Source organism: Anopheles moucheti, chromosome 3 (assembly GCF_943734755.1).
Source record: "Anopheles moucheti chromosome 3, idAnoMoucSN_F20_07, whole genome shotgun sequence".
NCBI lineage: Eukaryota > Metazoa > Arthropoda > Insecta > Diptera > Culicidae > Anopheles > Anopheles moucheti.
In genome coordinates this window covers 54,478,596-54,497,725 of record NC_069141.1, presented here as the reverse complement: position 1 = coordinate 54,497,725, position 19,130 = coordinate 54,478,596, and the positions used below count along the sequence as shown (strand labels likewise).

Below are 19,130 nucleotides of genomic sequence, written 5' to 3'. Positions count from 1 at the left end.
TATTTTGCAAAATACAGTATTATTTGTGGGGCAGTGGAAAACCCATTTCCATTCGGCAGCACAGCATTGCGTTCCAGTTCGGGGAGTACTGTTGTGATAAATTTAATGCTCTTTTTTTGTGCTGTGCTTCAAGAATGGCCAGTTTCGCTCGGGACTAAATGCTTCTAGCGGCTACCCCGCGTGTTTGGGCAGTTTGTGATGTGCTGTATTTGTTTTATTGATTGGAAAGTATTTCGAAGTACGCTTAATTATAGCGTTGAAGCCTTTTAAGGAAGAGGGCATACATTGGTGGGGGGTTTCAGATAAAATGTAAATTGTACCATCCAAACGTCCTGTTAGTGAAATAAAAAAAAAATAACAAAACTGCTTTTTATCGTTAAAATTAAAATTTATTTAAGCAGACATTTTGTCTTATTGAAAGTTGTTTTTCAACGCGTATTAAAATAAAGTTTGTCTTGTTACATCATTATTTGTGACATTTTTGACGTTGTGTGTTGTGGGCCTTTTTGTAAAGACTTTGTTGTTGGACATTTCCATTGTTAAATACGATGTGTTTGTGTGTGTTTCTTGTGAATGAAAAGTATAACTCCGGTTTTTGTAAAATCCTATTTGAGGGTAAACTTTTCCGAAAGGGTGATAAATTAACTGATGTTGGATTTAGTTTGTAACAAAAGTGCCATCTCAACCCGCAATTCCATCCAACGTATGTGCTCAGGAGGATGATGTCGACGGACCCATACTCAGATAGTCACCCATGATGATACGGTTCTCGGGCATAACGCCCATCACACCTGTTGTGCCGTGCGTCGAAGTGAATCGGTTGCAAGCGAAGGTGCGAAGAAGAGTACGATACACATTGATCGAAAAAAGGGAATGGTTGTCGAAGCGATTGGATAGACGTTAAACGTGAAGGTACAGAAAGAAGAAGAGAAAAAAAGAAAGAAAAGAAAGAGAAGAAAAAAGAAATAGAGAAAACATGAGTTGAAAAGAAAAGAAAAGAAAAAAAAACACCAAAACACAACAAAGCACATCAGCAAACCAACTCAAGCACATATAAAAACGAAAACAGGAAAAAAAGTGTCATTAAAATAATAAACTAAACAAACACAGCACCTAAAAACCACGCGAAACACGAAACAAGTATTAAGCAATCTGAAACGAGCTGCGGCGTTCGTGTAAAAAAGTGTGCTAAATCAAGATGAACGGAAAGATGCTAAAACCAGTGGGAATGCACAGCGGCTTGCAGGCAAAACCAAGCCCCCGCTACACAATTAAAGCAAAACCCGTTCGGGCGGGCCCATTGGGTTTTTCTGATACCCATGCTAACTCCAGGCAGCATAACTGTCTTGTGTTGCAACACTAAAAGCCATTTAGGTGAACGCACATTAACATACGAGAAGCATGCCCGTACACACACATATGGCATATGTGGATGCTGGTATGCTGCAATGTCACAGCAAGCAAGCAGCAGCACGAGCTACACACATCGTCATCGCCGTACACTAGATAAGGCAGCGGGTCGGGCAGATAGATTCCGCGGTCGAGTACGTGGTTCATTCAACGCGAAATTTTTGGTCCCCATTTCCATGCGGGCATACAGCGTGTTGGTTTCAGAGCGAAAGTGCCGCCCATGAAGGGGAAAAGCTCCAGAGATGCATCGGAATGGCTTCATTCGGGAGGGCGGAACTTTCGGTTGCGTAATGGGACCGGGTTGCTCGTTATGGGAAGAAAAGCGATGCTTGGAATAAAGTACGACAGCTCGTAAAAGTAGCTTAGTTGCGAAGGAAGAGCAGCGCTTAGCTGGGAGTAGTAACTACTCTTCGGTTGTATCATTTGTACTGCATGTTGGTCGTTGTGTTGGAAAAATTGACACCGTGGAGCCAGCTTTACTGTCGTCCCGGTTTTTAAATGGCTGAGTAGTTTTAAAAACGCTTGTTAATTGAATTTGTTGTGTGTAAAAACACATCATTTAAAAGTAATGGTAATGAACTAGTAGCTTTACTTGCTACCACACGCAATCGGTACGCTGTGGCACTTTGCGATAGTGAATAAATAAATAAATCGTTCATAAAATATCACAACAAACAGTAAAAACCCCACCCCAAATGAAATGCATGTTTTAACAACCGGATAGTGTTTACAAAACCACGCGGTTCGGCAGAAATGTTTACTCACGCTTGCATACAGTGACCGCTTAATTGCTCAATTAGCTTATCTGATTGAAATGAAAACTAACATCCCATTGCCCTGCTTTTAAGGGTCGCCGTACCCTTGCCACGTACGGTTGACTACAACATTCGTGTTGTTGTGGTGTTTTGTTTTTTTGGTTTTAATTTTCCTGGACCTGACGTGGTCTTGCTGGTGGTCTTTTGCTAAATTTCCACCCATTACATACCGCCCGGGCTGGGTGCATTTTAAACAACGATTATAAACGTCGAGCCAAAGCGGAACTATCTCACATGAGCGGCCCCGGGTGATGGTTAGCGCACAAGCGTAGCCACATCCCACGGGTCACCCCAAACGCAGGGCTAGCCGTAGCCAGGGCTTCCGCCAGTCCATTAAAAATACTTAACCTGAACAACCGGCCCCAAATCGTTTCGCTAACAATGCTCATAAAACTTCGCCTACCACTTCGGGGGACCGGCTGCGCTTAACGAATTGCTGCGAAGGTATCTTGAGCACGCCGCGAAAGCGTTTGCGGGAAAACTTACACTCGAGCAGTTCCGCCGGGTTAGGCCGGGACGATGGTTGTGGCGATTGCAAAGTGCCCAAGCGCCAGTACCGCGTCACGCTTGGCAAAAGCATCAAACCCGGGGCAGCACCGGGTTCGGCACGATGGTGGCCGCAACAGCGGCGTTAACTACCTCTAATTAAAATGCAAATCTACACCTTAAGCTTCGCCACGAGGATGCAATTTCTGGCACCGTTGGGTAGAACCGGGTAAAGCCACTATAAAGACGCTAACCAATGGCAAAGGCTGACGCAGGAAAGGAGAGTGTTCGGGGCTGGTGTGTTTTTCCTATAAATCATATCATCACCGTTCGGTAAAACAAGGGCTCCGGTGAAAGTGTTTGTGGGCTCGCGTTCAATTACCACACGAATGGCGAACGGTCGTCAATCTTTTTAGCTGCCCAAACTTGTGCAGAGAAGAATCGTGCCAAGAATGTACGATACCCAGTGGTGAGTAAACATTAGTAAACCTCAATAATGTGGTGAAGTAAATTCCTGCAGAACGGACATTCGAGCTGGAGTTGAGCTTGACTAGCGACACTGATAGGGAAAGGGCAGGATATGTTGTAAGGTTTGAGAGTGGTTTTTTAACAAATTTCCCATTAGCTTATACAAAGAAAATACGGAACCACGTCCCATCAGTTTATAGTGGCATTAGTTTTGTTTTGACGAACAGTTTTGACATTTTGAAATATTTGAAAATATATTTTTTGAAAATTTTGCCTAGCTTTCTTTAGTGGAAATCAGATTCTTTTTGTAGGTATAGGGGATCTTTGCTAGTTTTGGATTGTCTTGGGCACATTTAGGAAGTACCTTTGATTGTTTGAAGAAATTTTATCGATTTGATTGTTCGGCGTCATTTTAATGACATGACCAACTCATGAAACTCGTTACTATTGAAGGACTAATGGTATATCTGACCAGATTGGCGGATTCGCACGACAGCATCGATGCAATTCCTTCCAGTAACTTGTGAATAAAGCAAGTAATGGCAGACCTCGACGTCTTGCGGTTAATGTGCAACTAAAAAAGTAGATATAAATTGTACCTGTATAATCGTTCTATATTTATGAGGCAAAACAACATGAGTTTAACTAGACTGCTCTAAAGTTCTCTAGAGCAATTATTTCCTGGGGCAATTGCCTCCAATTATTTCGGACTATATTGTGACGTGATAAACACTTAAACAAATGCAATATTTTTCCTCAAAACAGAAAAAAAACTAATTGATATTCCGAACGGAGGCAAACTACTTTGTTAGTCCTCGTAGTCCTCCTAACCTTGGGTATAAACTCATTTAGCTCTACATCCTCGTGAAAGAGTTACTGACACATGTCGCATGATTTTAACAACCGACCGGTACTGACTAAAGTATTCAATCCTTCTGTAACTCATAATACTGTACAGACAACCAAGCAACCTTACACTTTGATTAACCTTGGCAGGTGATAATAATTGCGATTAGCGCTTGACGGAAGATAAACAAAATGAAGGGAACCTTCTTCCCACCCAACATTACTCCCATGCGCCAATGATTGACATGAAAAGGATGCATTGTTTTTCTAGCTGTTTCGGCTATCCGTGAGACAACAGGGACCGTGCGGCGAAGCGTTGACACTACAGCGTTAAGATTCAACACTTCACACACCGCGCAGCAGTTATCGCGCCCGAGCTCACTTTGCTGTGATCCGGTCGTGGTGGAATTCAATTTATTATCGGGCCAACCCACATGGAACCGATTTCACCGTGCGGTATAAAAGCCTGGTCCCCGGTCTAACTATGCCGTCAGTTATTATATGTAAATTTATGGTGATAAACTTTACACACTTCGGTCCGCATTGTGCTATCGAGTGGGCGGGAGTCTCTGTGTGTGTGAAATGGTGGCGTGCACAAGAGCCCGGGAACGAGAGAAAAGCACGCTGGCACGGGGGTGTGTTATTAGTTTTCCCAAGCCTTTTGCCACTCTCATGGCCCTGCTTTGTGGAGCTGGCGCGCGCGCGGTGAAAGTGTAGTGTAGATGTTTGTTTTATGATATAATATATGACATGCTCATTTGCACCTCGCCGGTGTTCGCGAGTTTTCTAGAACATGTTCGAAAAAGAAATTTCTTAATCCATTTCACGGCTATGTCCCACCGAAACGGTTGCTCGCATGAAAGCTTTCAATCGCGAGGTCACACCTTTCTTGAGGTCTGGCAGGGTGTTATAATTTGTAGACACTTGCCGCACACATGCCCCTCACACCTTAGCGCCCGAAATCCCGACAGTGTGAACCGTATCGGATTTACTGAAAGTGTCATAGGCCAAAGCAAACATGACGGTGTGTGGCCGTTTTTCACTGCGCATTATAATCACTTTATGAATTATGTAAATATTTACGTTACCAACCCCCCCCCCCCCCCCCCCCCCCACATCACACACCAATTCGCCCTTATCGGCCCCCGGTAGGGCATTCTAGGTGCGATAGGTTTTGTGTGACGCCCGTGTTTGTTTTGAACTCGGGGACGAGCCTGGCTCCAAAAAAAGGGGTGAAATATCGGGCCAAGCTTAATACAAAATATACCTGTCAACGGTGCCCCGGTGCCCAGATGGCCGGACTAGGGGTCGCGATAGCGTGTAGGGATTTCGATACCATTGTTGCCCTTTCTTTTCTTCGCACACTGCTATCAAATGTCCCTACCGTCGTACCTGAGTGAGTGGTGAAAATTTATAATCATTTCAGTGTGCGACGAAAAATATTATGTCATCGCCGAAATGATCCAGCATTTTGTCCGGGTCGGGCCCCATCATCCCTCATTATGAATGACTAAAAAAAATCATCCTTCCAATCGGAACCGTTCCACACTTCGAAAAAAAAACCCGAAACGTCATCCTAATGCGTTTGTTTAAGTGCGAAATAATCGCGTCACCGGTGGTCAGCGGTGTGTTATTTCGAGATAACAGCACCGACGGATAATGCTTGCGTGAGGGGAAAAAAACACACTGCGTGTTTAGAAAACGGTGTCTTTCATGTTTAAAGGCCTTGAGCCAATGAAAAAAGGGCATGATGCATACACATTTCACAGAACAAAGAGACATTTTGCCGTTGTTTTCAAACCTAATAAAAGACTGTCAAAAACCAAGGGTGATAAAAGTAAATAACGTATTGCGTAACGTAACGTAACGTATAACGTAGTCCCTAAATGTTTGTTTTAAACCCTTCACCTTCAAAAAAATTCTCTACTAGACATTAGCTTCAATATTTACTGCTCGTTTGCTATGAAATGTTAACACATTTGCAGATATCTAAATTGTGCTAACTATAATATGATCCTCGTTTACGAAATTGTGATTTTAAAGCTACATATCGCGCTACATATTATGCATGTAGCAACAGAGCAAAGCTAAGTTAAATACGGTTTCATTATATGCGCAAATGCTGCTTCAAAGCTAGTACGAAGAGAGTTCTAAATACTGACACTATTACATGTCTTTTCTTATCTATTTCAGCAACTGGTGTAACAACTGAGCTATGCAAAAGTACATTTTGATTTGTTTCTATTTTTTTTTTGTAGAAAGAATCGGAATCGTTACATTCTAGGCAGCTTAATTGGGAGTTAGTATACTATGTTAAGTACTCGGTGTGTACTCTAAGAGTGGTTTTTGATTATATTTGATTCCGTCTGTCAAAGCTATATTTATTACTGCTAAACATTTTTGGAAACTTTTTCTTATGCTATGGACCAATGGACATCGTTATATTGTGTTACGTGTTTGCAAAGCAATTGCTCATTACTTTTAAGTGGACTAAGTTTTTTTTTGTAGCTGAAATTATGTTGCTGTTAACTTAATGCTGTCCCTATTAGTTAATTTTGTCTCCATTTTTTGCTCCAACAAGCGAAAGCATGTCGACCTCAACGCGGTTCCGAAAGTTTTGTTGGCTAAAGATGCCTCAAAATGGACGAATTACAATAGCGTTTTAAGCAAAACTGGTCGCCAATGAGTGATCTGGCGCTACTGCATCAGATTTAGCGAAAACAGTCGCAACAATGTTGCTGTTCGCAACAAAAACAAGAGCAACAATGATCGAACGAGCCGATACCGCAGCAGAACGCGCGATTAGTCGTTTCTGGGCCGGTCGCCAATACTCCCCGTCATTTAGATCCCGAGCGACTTTTCCCTTCGCCCGGTATGGTGTTTGCTGTAGCTTTAGCGGTTAGTGTTTTGCTAATGGACTCGTTTTGCATCAAAGTGTGCGCTGTCCCAACTTCGGACGCTGGCGTAGCAGTGAACGTGTCAGTTTCGTCCACTTGCTCTTCCGTAGCTGTATCGGACGGAGTTACCGTAGCCGTCGTAGTAGAGGACGCGGTCGTGCACGGGACAGAATCCGAGTGCATTCGGACAGAGCCCGCAACCGGTAGGGCTAGCGCCGTCGGTGGGCGCGCTTTCGGCTGCATTCACAACTGCAGTGAGTGATGGTGGGTGGCTGCGGCGGCGGCTGCGGCAGCCGCTGCTGCAGCCGCACCCGGATGGTGATGGTGCGAAAACAGGTGCCCCAAGTGTTCGAACGGATGGTGATGGTGGTGGTGATGGTGCAACGGATGGCAGGAGGACACGGACGCTCCGCCGGCGGAAAGCAACGGATGATGGATGGCTGCGGCAGCGGCAGCCGCAGCAGCTGCAGCAGCCGCCGCCGCAGCCGTCGACGAGTTGCCCCCGCCAGCGGAGGACGAGGACGAATGGGAAGGGTTGTTGTGATGGTGGTGGTGCAAGTGATGGTTGCCTGTTAAATGTGCGTGCAAACTCGCCAAGTTAAGGTTACCTGTTGGGTACGGTAGTCCAAAGCTCGGGTAGCCGGAAAAGCCACGACCGGCTGCGTACGCAGCGTATGCGGCAGCGGGGAAACCTGTAAATTAGCAGGAAATTTTCGGGGAAAAAGAGAAACGGGGAACGAAACGATGTAGATAAAAGGAAGAAAGAGAAAAAAGAGAGAAAGAGAGAGAGAAAGAGAGAAAAAACATCAATTAGCAATCATTTAGGTGGTTTTATTTATTTTAAAAGTAGTAGCATTTCTTCCATATTAAATTGTCTGTGTGAAGGATTTTAGTAAAGTTATTGTTTTCTTTTTCGTTGCCGATTGTGATAGGCATCAGCAAAATGGAATCGAAAGTGGGAAAGTTGAAAATGGGAAAACAATATTAGCAAAACTGAGACGTCGAAATTACACAAGCACAAACGGCATCAGGTGAAATCAACGAGCGGAATGTTATATGCATCAATATAGATAAGACTCAGAAAATGATCCATTACAGTGGAAAGTGACGTTTAGAATTGCATACTTTCATTTACCAATATGTTTGGTATCTTTCTCGTTTTGTTTCGTTGTCGTGTTGATGATAGGCGTTGATAAACGAGCGTTTCACAATTGATTCATATTAAATAAAGGAATATGTCTGTTATTTTGGACTTCGATAAAACTAATTAAAAAAGATTCTTATTTGCTTGCAGCTGTAGTAAAGCTCCTGCCAGTTCTGCTGAACATAATTGAGGTCCGCTGGACATGACAGTTGGTAACGTTTTTTTCGGGTATCTATGTTCAATACTACTAAAAAACGAAACAGAACGTATGGAAGGGAACAAAAGTGAACTAGCAAAATGGATCCCGCCAGAGACGCCATGTATTATTTCAATCACCTATACCTTGGAAATCTAATAAATTATTTAGCTAGATGGTTTATTTCGTAACTATAATCTACGTATTGAAGTTTGGTTTATGTAGAAGGTGTTTTACAGACTGTTGCTAATGATATTCATACGCTTGCTATGAAATCGAAGTGATTGAACTTTTCTATGTATTTTTTGATTGTTTGTTTGCTGATCATTACTTTAAGAGCTACTTTTAACCGGTGACTGTCAACTAACATTTTCCCAGTCTAATCAGATTGATGCATACTTACACGCTTGCCAACACATAAACAAAGGTTTGTACACTTCATTCCTTTGGCAAATCATTCGTTGATTTCAGCCTGTAAATTCGAAAGTGATACTGAAGTTTCAAGCACGAAACGTATATACTGCGGTGGTGTTTTGGTAAAGTTTTTTTTTCTCTAGTTTAGGATCATGGCCAAAGATAAACGTTAGTCAAATGAAACCATTACAGCTATTTGAAAAAAAAAAAAATAACAAAAACCAAATATGTTTAACAAGAAAAAAATAAATTAAGAAAATAAAGAATAGAACAACTAGCGAACATTTAGAACGAACTACATTGTACGGGATTGTGGTGGTGTGTTATCTGCAAAAGGTTGTAATTTTCTGTCCTGTAGAAACACATTTCCGGGTTGAAATGGGGGGAAGGAACAGTGTGCAAGCAGTTTGCGGTGGAAAGTTACGGATGAAAAGAACAGTTTCTTCTTTGATTTTGACAACTAAACTGTGGAACTGAATTGAATGCACATTGATAACGATGCTGCAAGCCTCCACATAAGACTTCTACATTGTTTGATTGTGCAATAGAATACAGCACCGCTTTGGTACATTGAAGGCAAAATTTATTAAATTAAAACATTGGCAGAAATGAAATTCCATCTAAAGCACATCGAGAAAAAATTTAAACAGAAAAGAAAACACACATCGACAAGATGATTTCTTATTGCAAATTGAAGACTTGTACAACAAAGTTTGAGATAATTTACATTTGCTATTGTTCATGGAACAACATGAAAGTTAACATTGAATGTAACGATAAATGTGATCGTAAGTAGATAATTTCAACATGAATATTGTTCTTTTCATGAGTAAAACTAAACATTACACTACAAAAGGAGATCAGTAGCAGTAGGGTGTAACAACACTGTCGGCTGATATGATGAAACTATAAGTGTACAAATAAAAAGAAAGATTTAGTTACAACATGGAAATGTTCGCTGTTTTGTTTTTTCTTGTTCATTTTTTATGTTTTGGTATAGATTGATAGTAAGAAAAATTAAAACTTTTGCCATTAATTGATCAACTAATATGTATTGGGTTTTGGGTTATTTTTTTTATGTTCGTTTGACAAAGTTTACGCTACTGTTTTGTTACGAGCTTGTTGTTTCGATGAGAGACAGTTAGCATGAAAATTTTCAGTTTTTGCTAAATATTATGTTTTTCCAATTGCTTCTTCTCGAAATGTACCATGTAAAATTGGTACCGGTTTGTTTTTTGTTTTTTTTTTTCAATTTTACTTCGTTTAATAATTGCATAGAGGGAAGAAAGAACTGTAGGAAGAGTTTTTTTTTTTTGGTAGTAGTAAAAAGAGAGAAATTTAAATTTTCTTACCATCAGGTAATGTCCCCAGCGACCACATAAAATCTAAAAATGCAGAAAACGAAAAAAAATGCTACGTTTAGACACCTTCTAGTGAAAAACGGGGATTTTGTTACCAATTTGATTAAGAGACGGAAAAGAAACATAATTTACAATGCAAGAGATACAAAACAGATTCCTTCCGGTAATTTGGGGCGCGATGTAATCAAAACGTAAGAGATGAAGCGATAAATGGATGGGTTAAAAACCGTAGATCGCCATTTTGTTTTCATTGCTCGATCTACACAACGATACCAGATCGCACACACGGAAAAAAAATCGGATTATCCCACTGGCGCTGGTGGAATTTTGGGGGATTGCTTAGGATGAAAGCGTTTCGGCGCGGATGATCGATCGTATCGGCGAAGAAACTGGCAACAAAACAACGTTTTCTTTTCGGTTTGTTTAAATAATGGTAATAAAATAGCAAAGCGACACTACATCCAGTATACAAAAAACTTGAACAACAAACGGAAAACACAAGGACAAAAACGGCATCTAGAACACTATGAACGAGCTGCTGGATCGATCAGAAACAATGGGGTATGAGCTTGCTGGATGGAAAAACGGAAAAAAAACAAACGGTAGAAACTAGTAGAAATAAACACAGCAAACGACTACGGCTTGGCTTGGTTTTACACAGAGTGGAACACGTCTACGCGTCGTGAAGAGATTACGAGAATCGCCCGAAGGGAACTGATGGTTTTTTGGTTTTTGGGAAACATATTTCGTGTTTGTCGAAACATTTTTCTGCTTTAGCTTCCGTTGAAGTCGTTGACGCAACAGCACAATCATCTTTACCCCACATGTTGCCCCTGGCAGACAGTGGCCCAGGACCGAATACGTTTGTTTGCTGCCGGGAGAGCAACAATACTATATCACACATATGTAACCACGCACACGCACACAAAACACACTCTGAAGTTAAGGAATAGATATGGTAAATGCTATAAACTACTAATATCAAACAGTGTCAAACAGAATGATTTGCTATCAGCTACTACGGTTTGTTTTTTTTTATGTTTTACCTATGTTTTGGCTAATGATTCGTATTCTGAGCTGTTTTACTCCGTCGTATTGTAATGTCTATCTATAGTTTTTTTTTTGGCAAAATACATATCAAAACTCCAATATTGTATCTTCACACTACTATCGGAAAAACACTCTATGAATAATATCAAAACAGATATGTCGGAAATCGTATGGTCAACAATTGAATAGCACAATCCGTATTCAATTGTACAAAAAATCGGCAATGCAATCAAACTCACGCAATGTTGCTTAACACACTATTTAAATCTATTCTAAAAGTTTCGATGTTTGAGCGAAGAAAAAAGCGTATCGATACACTAAAGGAAACAACTAATATTATATCACACCAAAATGTATCACTTTTCATTTGCGGGCTGATACGTAAAACGGTATCAATGTCACCGACGGGTTGATTTACAATCAATGTGCTTTTGATTTTTCGTCTAGCCACTAGAACTAGTGCTTGTTGCTGGAGTGATTTCCGGAGTTGACTTCCCGCGTAAGGTTCCGAGAACGGGATGGTATCGCGTTGACGCGGTTGGCTTGCTCTGCACTGCGAAACAAGTGATAAGTGATCGTTTGCTTCTTGTGTACCACTTACCTTTAGGGCTTCATCTTCTTCTACTATTTCCTTCTCACCTTGGGCCCTCAATCCGGGCGATTAGTTTCCGGAAGCTTCCGGAAATCTTCTCCAAATGGCTGCAATCAAGCACTACGTTACCTCGTGTGTGTGTTTATACATTAAACTTAACTTAAGTACTAGGTCGTGTAAAGAAGAAGTAGAGATGTTAGTTGTGGCAATAGTAACGCTACAAAAGAAACTCTATAGAAAAACCGTTTTCCATTTAAAAGAAAAAAAAAGGTAAAAATGTTAACAATCTGCACGTGAACTGTGTGCATCGGATGGTACTAATAATACGATACGCAAGGAACGAAGATTGGAACGAACAACCAGGTAACAAACTGCAAACTATCACTCACGCTGCACTCTCACTCAACAAATTCCTACTCACTAATCACTCGGCTTCTCTAGCAGTAAAAGAGATAAAACTATCGCGTTGCGTTGAGAAACGCGATTCTAGAATACTTTGTTAACTTAACCACTAGCATTATTGTCCTACGGCGGAAGACCCTCGTAGGGATTGTTTGTTTTGATTGGGTTTCACGTTCGTTGCCTTCAGACGATCTACTACTCGTTGTTTTGTCTTTGTTTTTGATTTTTACAGCTTAAATTAATTATTTTTGATGATGTTACAGCAGCATAGTGAACTTTTAAAATACATTTTCACATATCATAATCAACAAGGTAAAAACATAGTCATAAGGATCAAAGCAATATTGCTAAATATTACTTGGGATTGACGAAAAACATATTTTACTTTTTGTTTGACATTGTTACACTCTAAACTTTAGCTTTTATGTCAGCCGATCACATTCTGGGAGAATTCATTCTTCAATTGATTGCAAAAATAAGCACATTGTGTAGCGAAGCATTTGACATCGATAGGAGTGATTTTAACAAGTGTCTTATTTTTACAGCTATGTTGCATGTTGTGGTTTGTAGCCTTTTTGCTCCGTAAGCTGGTAGATATTCTGCGAGTATGCAATCGTTTTGTTGATTATATGTTTTACAAATATATTAATTTACGCACATCATACCTCGTTTATGAGTGAATCGTTGCATATATCGTTTTATGTCTGTTGGAGGATATGTGTTTTACATCTATCTTGTTCCGCCTACTGCTCTCTATTTTAAGAGATTGCTCGCTTTTGTGGTAAGATTTTTTCCACTTACTTAGATAATGTATTGTGTTTGGTGCACACTCACCACGCTTTGGTGAATAGAATGCAACGTTTGCGGCAAACAAATCATTTAATTCGACACTGAATGATTTATATACGTTTGTTTGTTGTTCCGAATACTGAATTGATGTTTTGTTTTCTAATTTTATCCTCTTTTAAGGTTCTTTGTGCAAGAGTGCATATCAAGGAGATTGAAATGTGATAACATTTCTTCGATTCTTTTCCAGTAACGACAGAGTGCGGGTTTCATATGGAATTCTATGAAACTGTAGTGGTTGACGAGGTGTTTTATCAATCAGCGGTCAGCTTATTGTGCAAAAATTGACCAGAGAGGATTTTGGAAATTTTGAATTATTTATGATAGTTAGTGTTTCTAATAAAACGGCTAAAATTTTGCTTGGTATTTCGACCACTTTTCGTTTTGGGGTGCATTCCCTACCATCACATAACGTTGAAGCCACGACCACAGACAAATTGAGAAATGAAGTTGATGAAGAATTATCACAATGCAGTGAAAAAGGATGTATAAGTCAGATCAAAATTTTTGTGGTGGTTTCCTATATTCTTCCAACATTTTGTCCAATCGGAGGCTATTTCGGAAGATATATTCTGTTCTCAGCTTCAACCACATGGCAAGCAATAAACACAAACATAATCAGATCCTAAGCTAACCACTTTACACGACCATCATGGGGTGGTGCCGGGAGAAGATTTGCCCCCGAAAAGGCCAGTAAAACCGGAAGAGGAAAAGTTTTGCCCGATGCTTCTGTGGAAAGATTTAATGAGAATGGTGATGGTTTGCCTATTGGCTTGGAGCATACAAAGAAGATCACGACCACAACTGATCGATGCCGTGGGACACAATGCAGGGCAGGTGGGTAGCCGTTGAGAGTTTATTAAAAAACTTTTCCCAACACCGTACGATTCCGATAGGTGGCCGCGCCATCACAGCGGAACTGTGCTTCACAGAAGCTGGATGTACTTGAGGGGCGAAAATAAATATCAAAGAAAACGGAAATGAAACTTCACAAGAATCTTGAAGAAATCCCACGAGAGCATATCTTTCGAACGATACCATTTCATTCGATTTTGTTCCTGTTCGGATCACGGAACGTCTTCCTTTATTGCCTTCTTCTGGGGAAGGTGTCTTGGATGTCTAATGTAAGGAAAGTTGGCACACGGGAAAAGGATGTTTATGATGATTTGATGAACAGGATTGGATGTACCTTCGGCAGAACAATCTTCTGTTGGAAGAGCTTGAAATTAGCTGGAATGAATCAGCATCCTGGTTGGTTTTGGTAACAACGCTACGCTAGCAAAACTTCTACAACAAAAACCGTAATAACTGTAGTGGTAAGCATCCTTTGCTGATATAAAACGGTTTTGTACTGTATACCTGCCGGAATGCGTGTATTGTATCATCGCTCTATGTATGTTCCCTCTGGGTGAGGGCTACGGTAGATAAAAATATCTCTGCACCCGATAAAAGTGGCCAGAAGACTACTTTAGAACCGACGCACACAACGCACCAATCGTGGCTAGGCCCACCATTGGGTTCGTGTATAAAACTACACACTACTACAGTGGTCTCAATTTGAAGGTCAGGTCACAGCATTTGGCATTTAATAGTTCGATGAGGTCACCTTGCAGTACTGGTGGCAAGGTTTTCAACTACGGCAAGAAAAGAAAAACGCGGAATGAATGCAGATGATGCGTACAAAAAGCCCTTCGCTCAAGGTGATGAGCGCTATAAAGGGTCTCTCGCCATTAAATTGGCACTACTTGAGATGTAAAAATGGCTAACCGTTCTCTAAGACTCGCAAGTCGCTTTCGTTGAAAAGCTCTTCAAAAAGGAAATGAACGCGTTCCGGTAACAAATGCCCTTAGTGTTCTCAGAGTTTTGCGGTACGGGTCGATCAATTTACTGAGGTCTTTGCACCTGTATGATGGTGGTGGTTGGCTGTCAGAGCCCGAGACTGGCAGCCGCCTGTAACGGGTACATGCTGGCCAGATCGAGACCCTGCGCCCCCAGCAGATCCCCTATCGGGTAGGTCAATGTGGCCGTGGCTCGCGGTTGGTGATGGTGGGCCGCATGATGATGGTGATGGTGGTGGGCGGCTGCCGCAGCCGAAGCCGCCGCAGCCACCGGATGGGCGGCGGCAGCGGCGGCTACGGCGGCCGGATGTGGTCGCAGTGCATTGGCAGCGGCGGCCGCGTTCGCCGCCAGCAGCCGCTTGAGCGAATGCTCGTACGCCAGTGCGGCCGATTGCTGCGTGCTGTTCGCGTTGGCGGCCGCTGCTGCCGCTGCGTACTGCAGGAGTGAGGGTGTGGCGGCCGAAGCCGCAGCCGCAGCAGCAGACAGGGGCAAGATGTGGGTGGTCGTGGCGGCGGCCGCGGCTGCAGCGGCGGCGGCTGCAGCCGCCTGCTGGCTCGTGATAGTGGCGGGCAATGGGTAGGGGGCATAGCGCAACGTGGAGCCGACCGTGGAGCTCGTGGAGGGGCCGACCGACCCGAGCGAACTGGAGGAGGGACCTGCACCGCTCAACACTACAAACTCACCGTATGTCCCACGCCCGGCGGTGCGCGTTTTGGCCAGATTCGCTGGAAGCATCACTTCTTTGGGTTGTGCTTTTTTACATTCGACCTGCGCGAGGATGGAAAAGAACCATGTATTTTTTAGCAAGTTAATTCGAATAATTTCGTTTCGTTCAACCTTCACAGCTGTACTTACCATTTTGTTATTGATTTCATGAAAGTGAATTTCGCAAACTTTGTCAACTACATCTTCACTCTGAAATGTCACAAATCCGAAGCCTGTGAACGAAAAGAAATAAAACATGGTGGTGGTTAAAAGAATGGTTCAAATTCAACAATTTATTTTGGGTAAATAATGTCTAATTTAATGCATATATTTTTAATGGATATGTGTATTGACCTTTAATATGCTAAGACACTCAAATAATTAAAATAGAAATTTTCCATACATTGATTATGGTAAAAGTAGGTTATAGCAAAACAAGTTTCCAAATAAGTCGTAAAACACTATCAGTTGTAATGCAATGTCCGAGAAAACACTTATCTTTCGATGTTTCAAATTACTATTTGGTTATTTATTTCATATTGGCACTAAGGAGCGTGCTCTATTGATTCCATCTTAATAATTTCTCCGAAAATTGTATTCTACATTCATAAGAGTGTCACCCATATGGTGAAGTGGTACAGATCGTATTGATTTCATTAATCCTACAAACCACTTTAGATAATTTATTATTGAGTTCTTGAAAAAAAGAATCGGAGCTAAACTTAAATTTAAGCTCTTAAATGTCCAAAGTTATGCTCTAAATGCTAGAGAAACATTTTGTCTTCTACACTTCTATAAACAGAAGTATACAAACTTGTTAAAATGACTGATTCGTTAGCTCTAGTGGTAATTTGAAATGATTTTGTAAAAGAAAGCTAAGTTCTCTAACATTATTTTAATAAAAATGCGGATGTCAGCCAATAGGCACAAAGTCTCTTTAAAATGATCACAACATTTTCTTCAATGGAACATCTCTTTTAGAATCTCATATATTGCGGCTTACGCCACTAAATCATCAATAAACAACTGTAACAATATTCGTTTTATTTATCTCGCCTTTTTTCATTCCATATTATTCTGCACCACACACAATCAAAGCGAAGAAAACCTCCCAGTCACCAAGTGGTGCCCAAGACGCACGGCAAAACAATCCGATTATTATTTCACCGGAAACGAATCACGAAAAAAGCTTACTCTAATTAAACGTGTTTCGGATTTTTTTTTTGTGTGCGCGCGTAGTGTTTTATTCTTCGCTTCTCCGATTAGCATCGAGTGGTTTGTGGAAGCGCATAAATTAAGATAGCAAAGGCAAAGGCAGCACGGCGATGGAGTAGCAAAGTTTTTTCCACGTGCCTCCTGACGGTACAATTGAAACTCTACAACGGCGAAAGAAGGAGCTGGGATATTATGCCGTATTGCAACGAAAACGAACGGTTGCCCGACTCGGTTTTCTCGCGAACAACATCCAAATAGTACCACGCAGTGGAACGAGCGGAGCCGCTTGGTGGTAAAAGGAAAGAATTGGAATAATCAGAATCAGAAGGTGAAATGAAAAGTGGGAAAATTATGTCGCTTGTTTTATTTATGATTCCGTCGCCATCAACGGCCCATCGTTGTAATAGAAGCGATCTTTTTTTTCGTCCCCCCTGCCAAGTTACTTCCGGCCCTTCCTGCCGGCTCGTCCATCGCCGGCTGCTTCCGAGTCTAGGAGTTATGCGTTTGTGTGAGTTTGTGTGTGTATTTTATTTCAAAGCACTTGAATTGATTTGTTTCTCATTTGCCTAACTCAACACGGGTTCCGTTTGTGCGTTTTATTTTGTGTTTTATTTTTCTTTTTGTCAAAAACTCCTTCTATTTCGGTTAGGAATCGGCCGTCTATCACTCACTCATTACGCACACACACGTACAATGGACGGAATATTCTTGGCTTCGTAAATTAAGCTGGTGATTTGGAGTGGCACGAGAGTCTGAGGAAACGTTTCCACAAAAAAATACGGTGATTTTATCTTTCATTTTGTTTTTGTGCCAGCCTTGATGTTCCATTGGTCGATCGATGAACATTTGGATTGGAAGTTAATGATGATGCTTCCTGACCAGCGGGTGATCATGATGGTGCTTTAAATAAAGGTGACCTTTTCGATAAAGTCGGAAAAGGCACATTGGTCAATGCGTAGAACTGAATTTCCCCCTTTATACACGACTAATTCGAGTCCCCATCGATAAAAAAGTTGAAGAAAGCCAGCAATGAACTAGACCTCGTCGAGCCCAGATAAAACAAAAATTATGATCGAATTACTACGTATTTATTAAAGTCAACTCTTAATTTGCCTATTTTCAAATCATCCTTTTATCTCTGTTTGTAATATAGCAATTATATTACTCTTTACAGCGTGAGTAGCTTGGGCTTCAAAAAAACATAAAAGTAAAAATGACACTTCACACAAAGTAAGTCTCTCGAGCAAGAGATGAAGCTTACGGAAAGCTTTCACTAGCCGTCCTGAAATTGTGCATATCTTTAGAAGAAAATGAAAAACAAAAAATAACAGCATGTCGAAAACATTTCTCGCATGCAAGCACATTGACAAACGCTGTACAGGTGTAACATGAAAGAGCCTTTTGCGAGGCACAAAAAAAATCTGTCCAGAAAAAAATGTGTAAAAAGAGGGAAAGCTTCACGGAATAATAGTGGAGAGAATGGAATAAAAAAACAAATCAAGCACAAAAACACACACACCCACACACCCACACACACAATTTCGGAATGCTGCCGGCAGCAGGCGAATCATGTTTTGCGCTCTGTCGTGTAAAGAAAATTGCTTTTATCAACAATAAAAAGTATGTTTAGAGGATTCTTATTCTCCGCGCTTTGCACTTGCACCAACACTTTGCACGGGTTTGTCTCGCGAATGGTGGCGCTTCAAACGCCGCTCTTTATTCACCTTGTGCAGGACGGGAAACGGAAAGCTTTTTTGTTTCACACTGTCCATCTGTCTCTTTTTCCCACTCTGAGCATGTGTGGCGATGTGAGAAGAATGCAGACGGAAACGGGCAGGCTAGTGGAACCGTTACGCAACTGGCTTTCATTTCGACGTATGTGATGATTCTTTCTGGCTTTTAAATTCACGTTCCACATATACACGGTTACGTTGTACGGGGCGCGTGTGTCTCACGGTCTTTTGCTTATTTGTTACTTATTCATGCGAACCATTTTCAGATCCACCTACTCACTCGTATGAATCAGCCGGCCTGGTTCCAATACCAGCCAGCGACTTTGCACAGGGCGTGAGCGAGGGAAATTGTTAGTTTCTGAAGCATGCACACACGAAGCATAGGTATATTGTACGTATGTAGCACCATTTGGTCCATTTTGGTCGCTATTTGCCATGGTCCCGTTTTCCGAACACAAACAATTTAAAAGAATCATTCGCCTCGTTCTGTTTTGTGCAATGGCTTTAACATACAGTCACAAACACAGACACAAAGGAACACAAACGCTCATTCACATCACTTGCAAAATGCTTTCAATCGAATGAGAATATGAAGCGTAAGATGCAATGGCTTCTAGCATACAGAATGGAAGGAGAGAAAAAAAACCCCAGGCACACACATAAATACACACAGAGAAAATAACATGCTACTTTTTAGACAATTGTCTAGCC

General features: G+C 41.4%; 1 protein-coding gene across 7 annotated transcripts in view; it reads right to left on the bottom strand.

Annotated features, from left to right (window-relative positions):
- Nucleotides 1-19,130, bottom strand: part of LOC128302606 (RNA-binding protein Musashi homolog Rbp6) — a 684,518-nt gene that overhangs the window by 22,092 nt on the left and 643,296 nt on the right. For 6 of the 7 annotated variants that reach the window (XM_053039462.1, XM_053039466.1, XM_053039464.1 and 3 more), the window contains 4 exons: nucleotides 15,622-15,704; nucleotides 15,450-15,534; nucleotides 10,029-10,061; nucleotides 7,531-7,614 (listed from right to left, as the gene is read on the bottom strand). In XM_053039462.1, the coding sequence (XP_052895422.1) occupies nucleotides 7,531-7,614; nucleotides 10,029-10,061; nucleotides 15,450-15,534; nucleotides 15,622-15,704 (285 nt within the window). The remainder of the gene's footprint in view (nucleotides 1-7,530; nucleotides 7,615-10,028; nucleotides 10,062-15,449; nucleotides 15,535-15,621; nucleotides 15,705-19,130) is intronic. The other variant, XM_053039463.1, reaches the window with a different exon arrangement.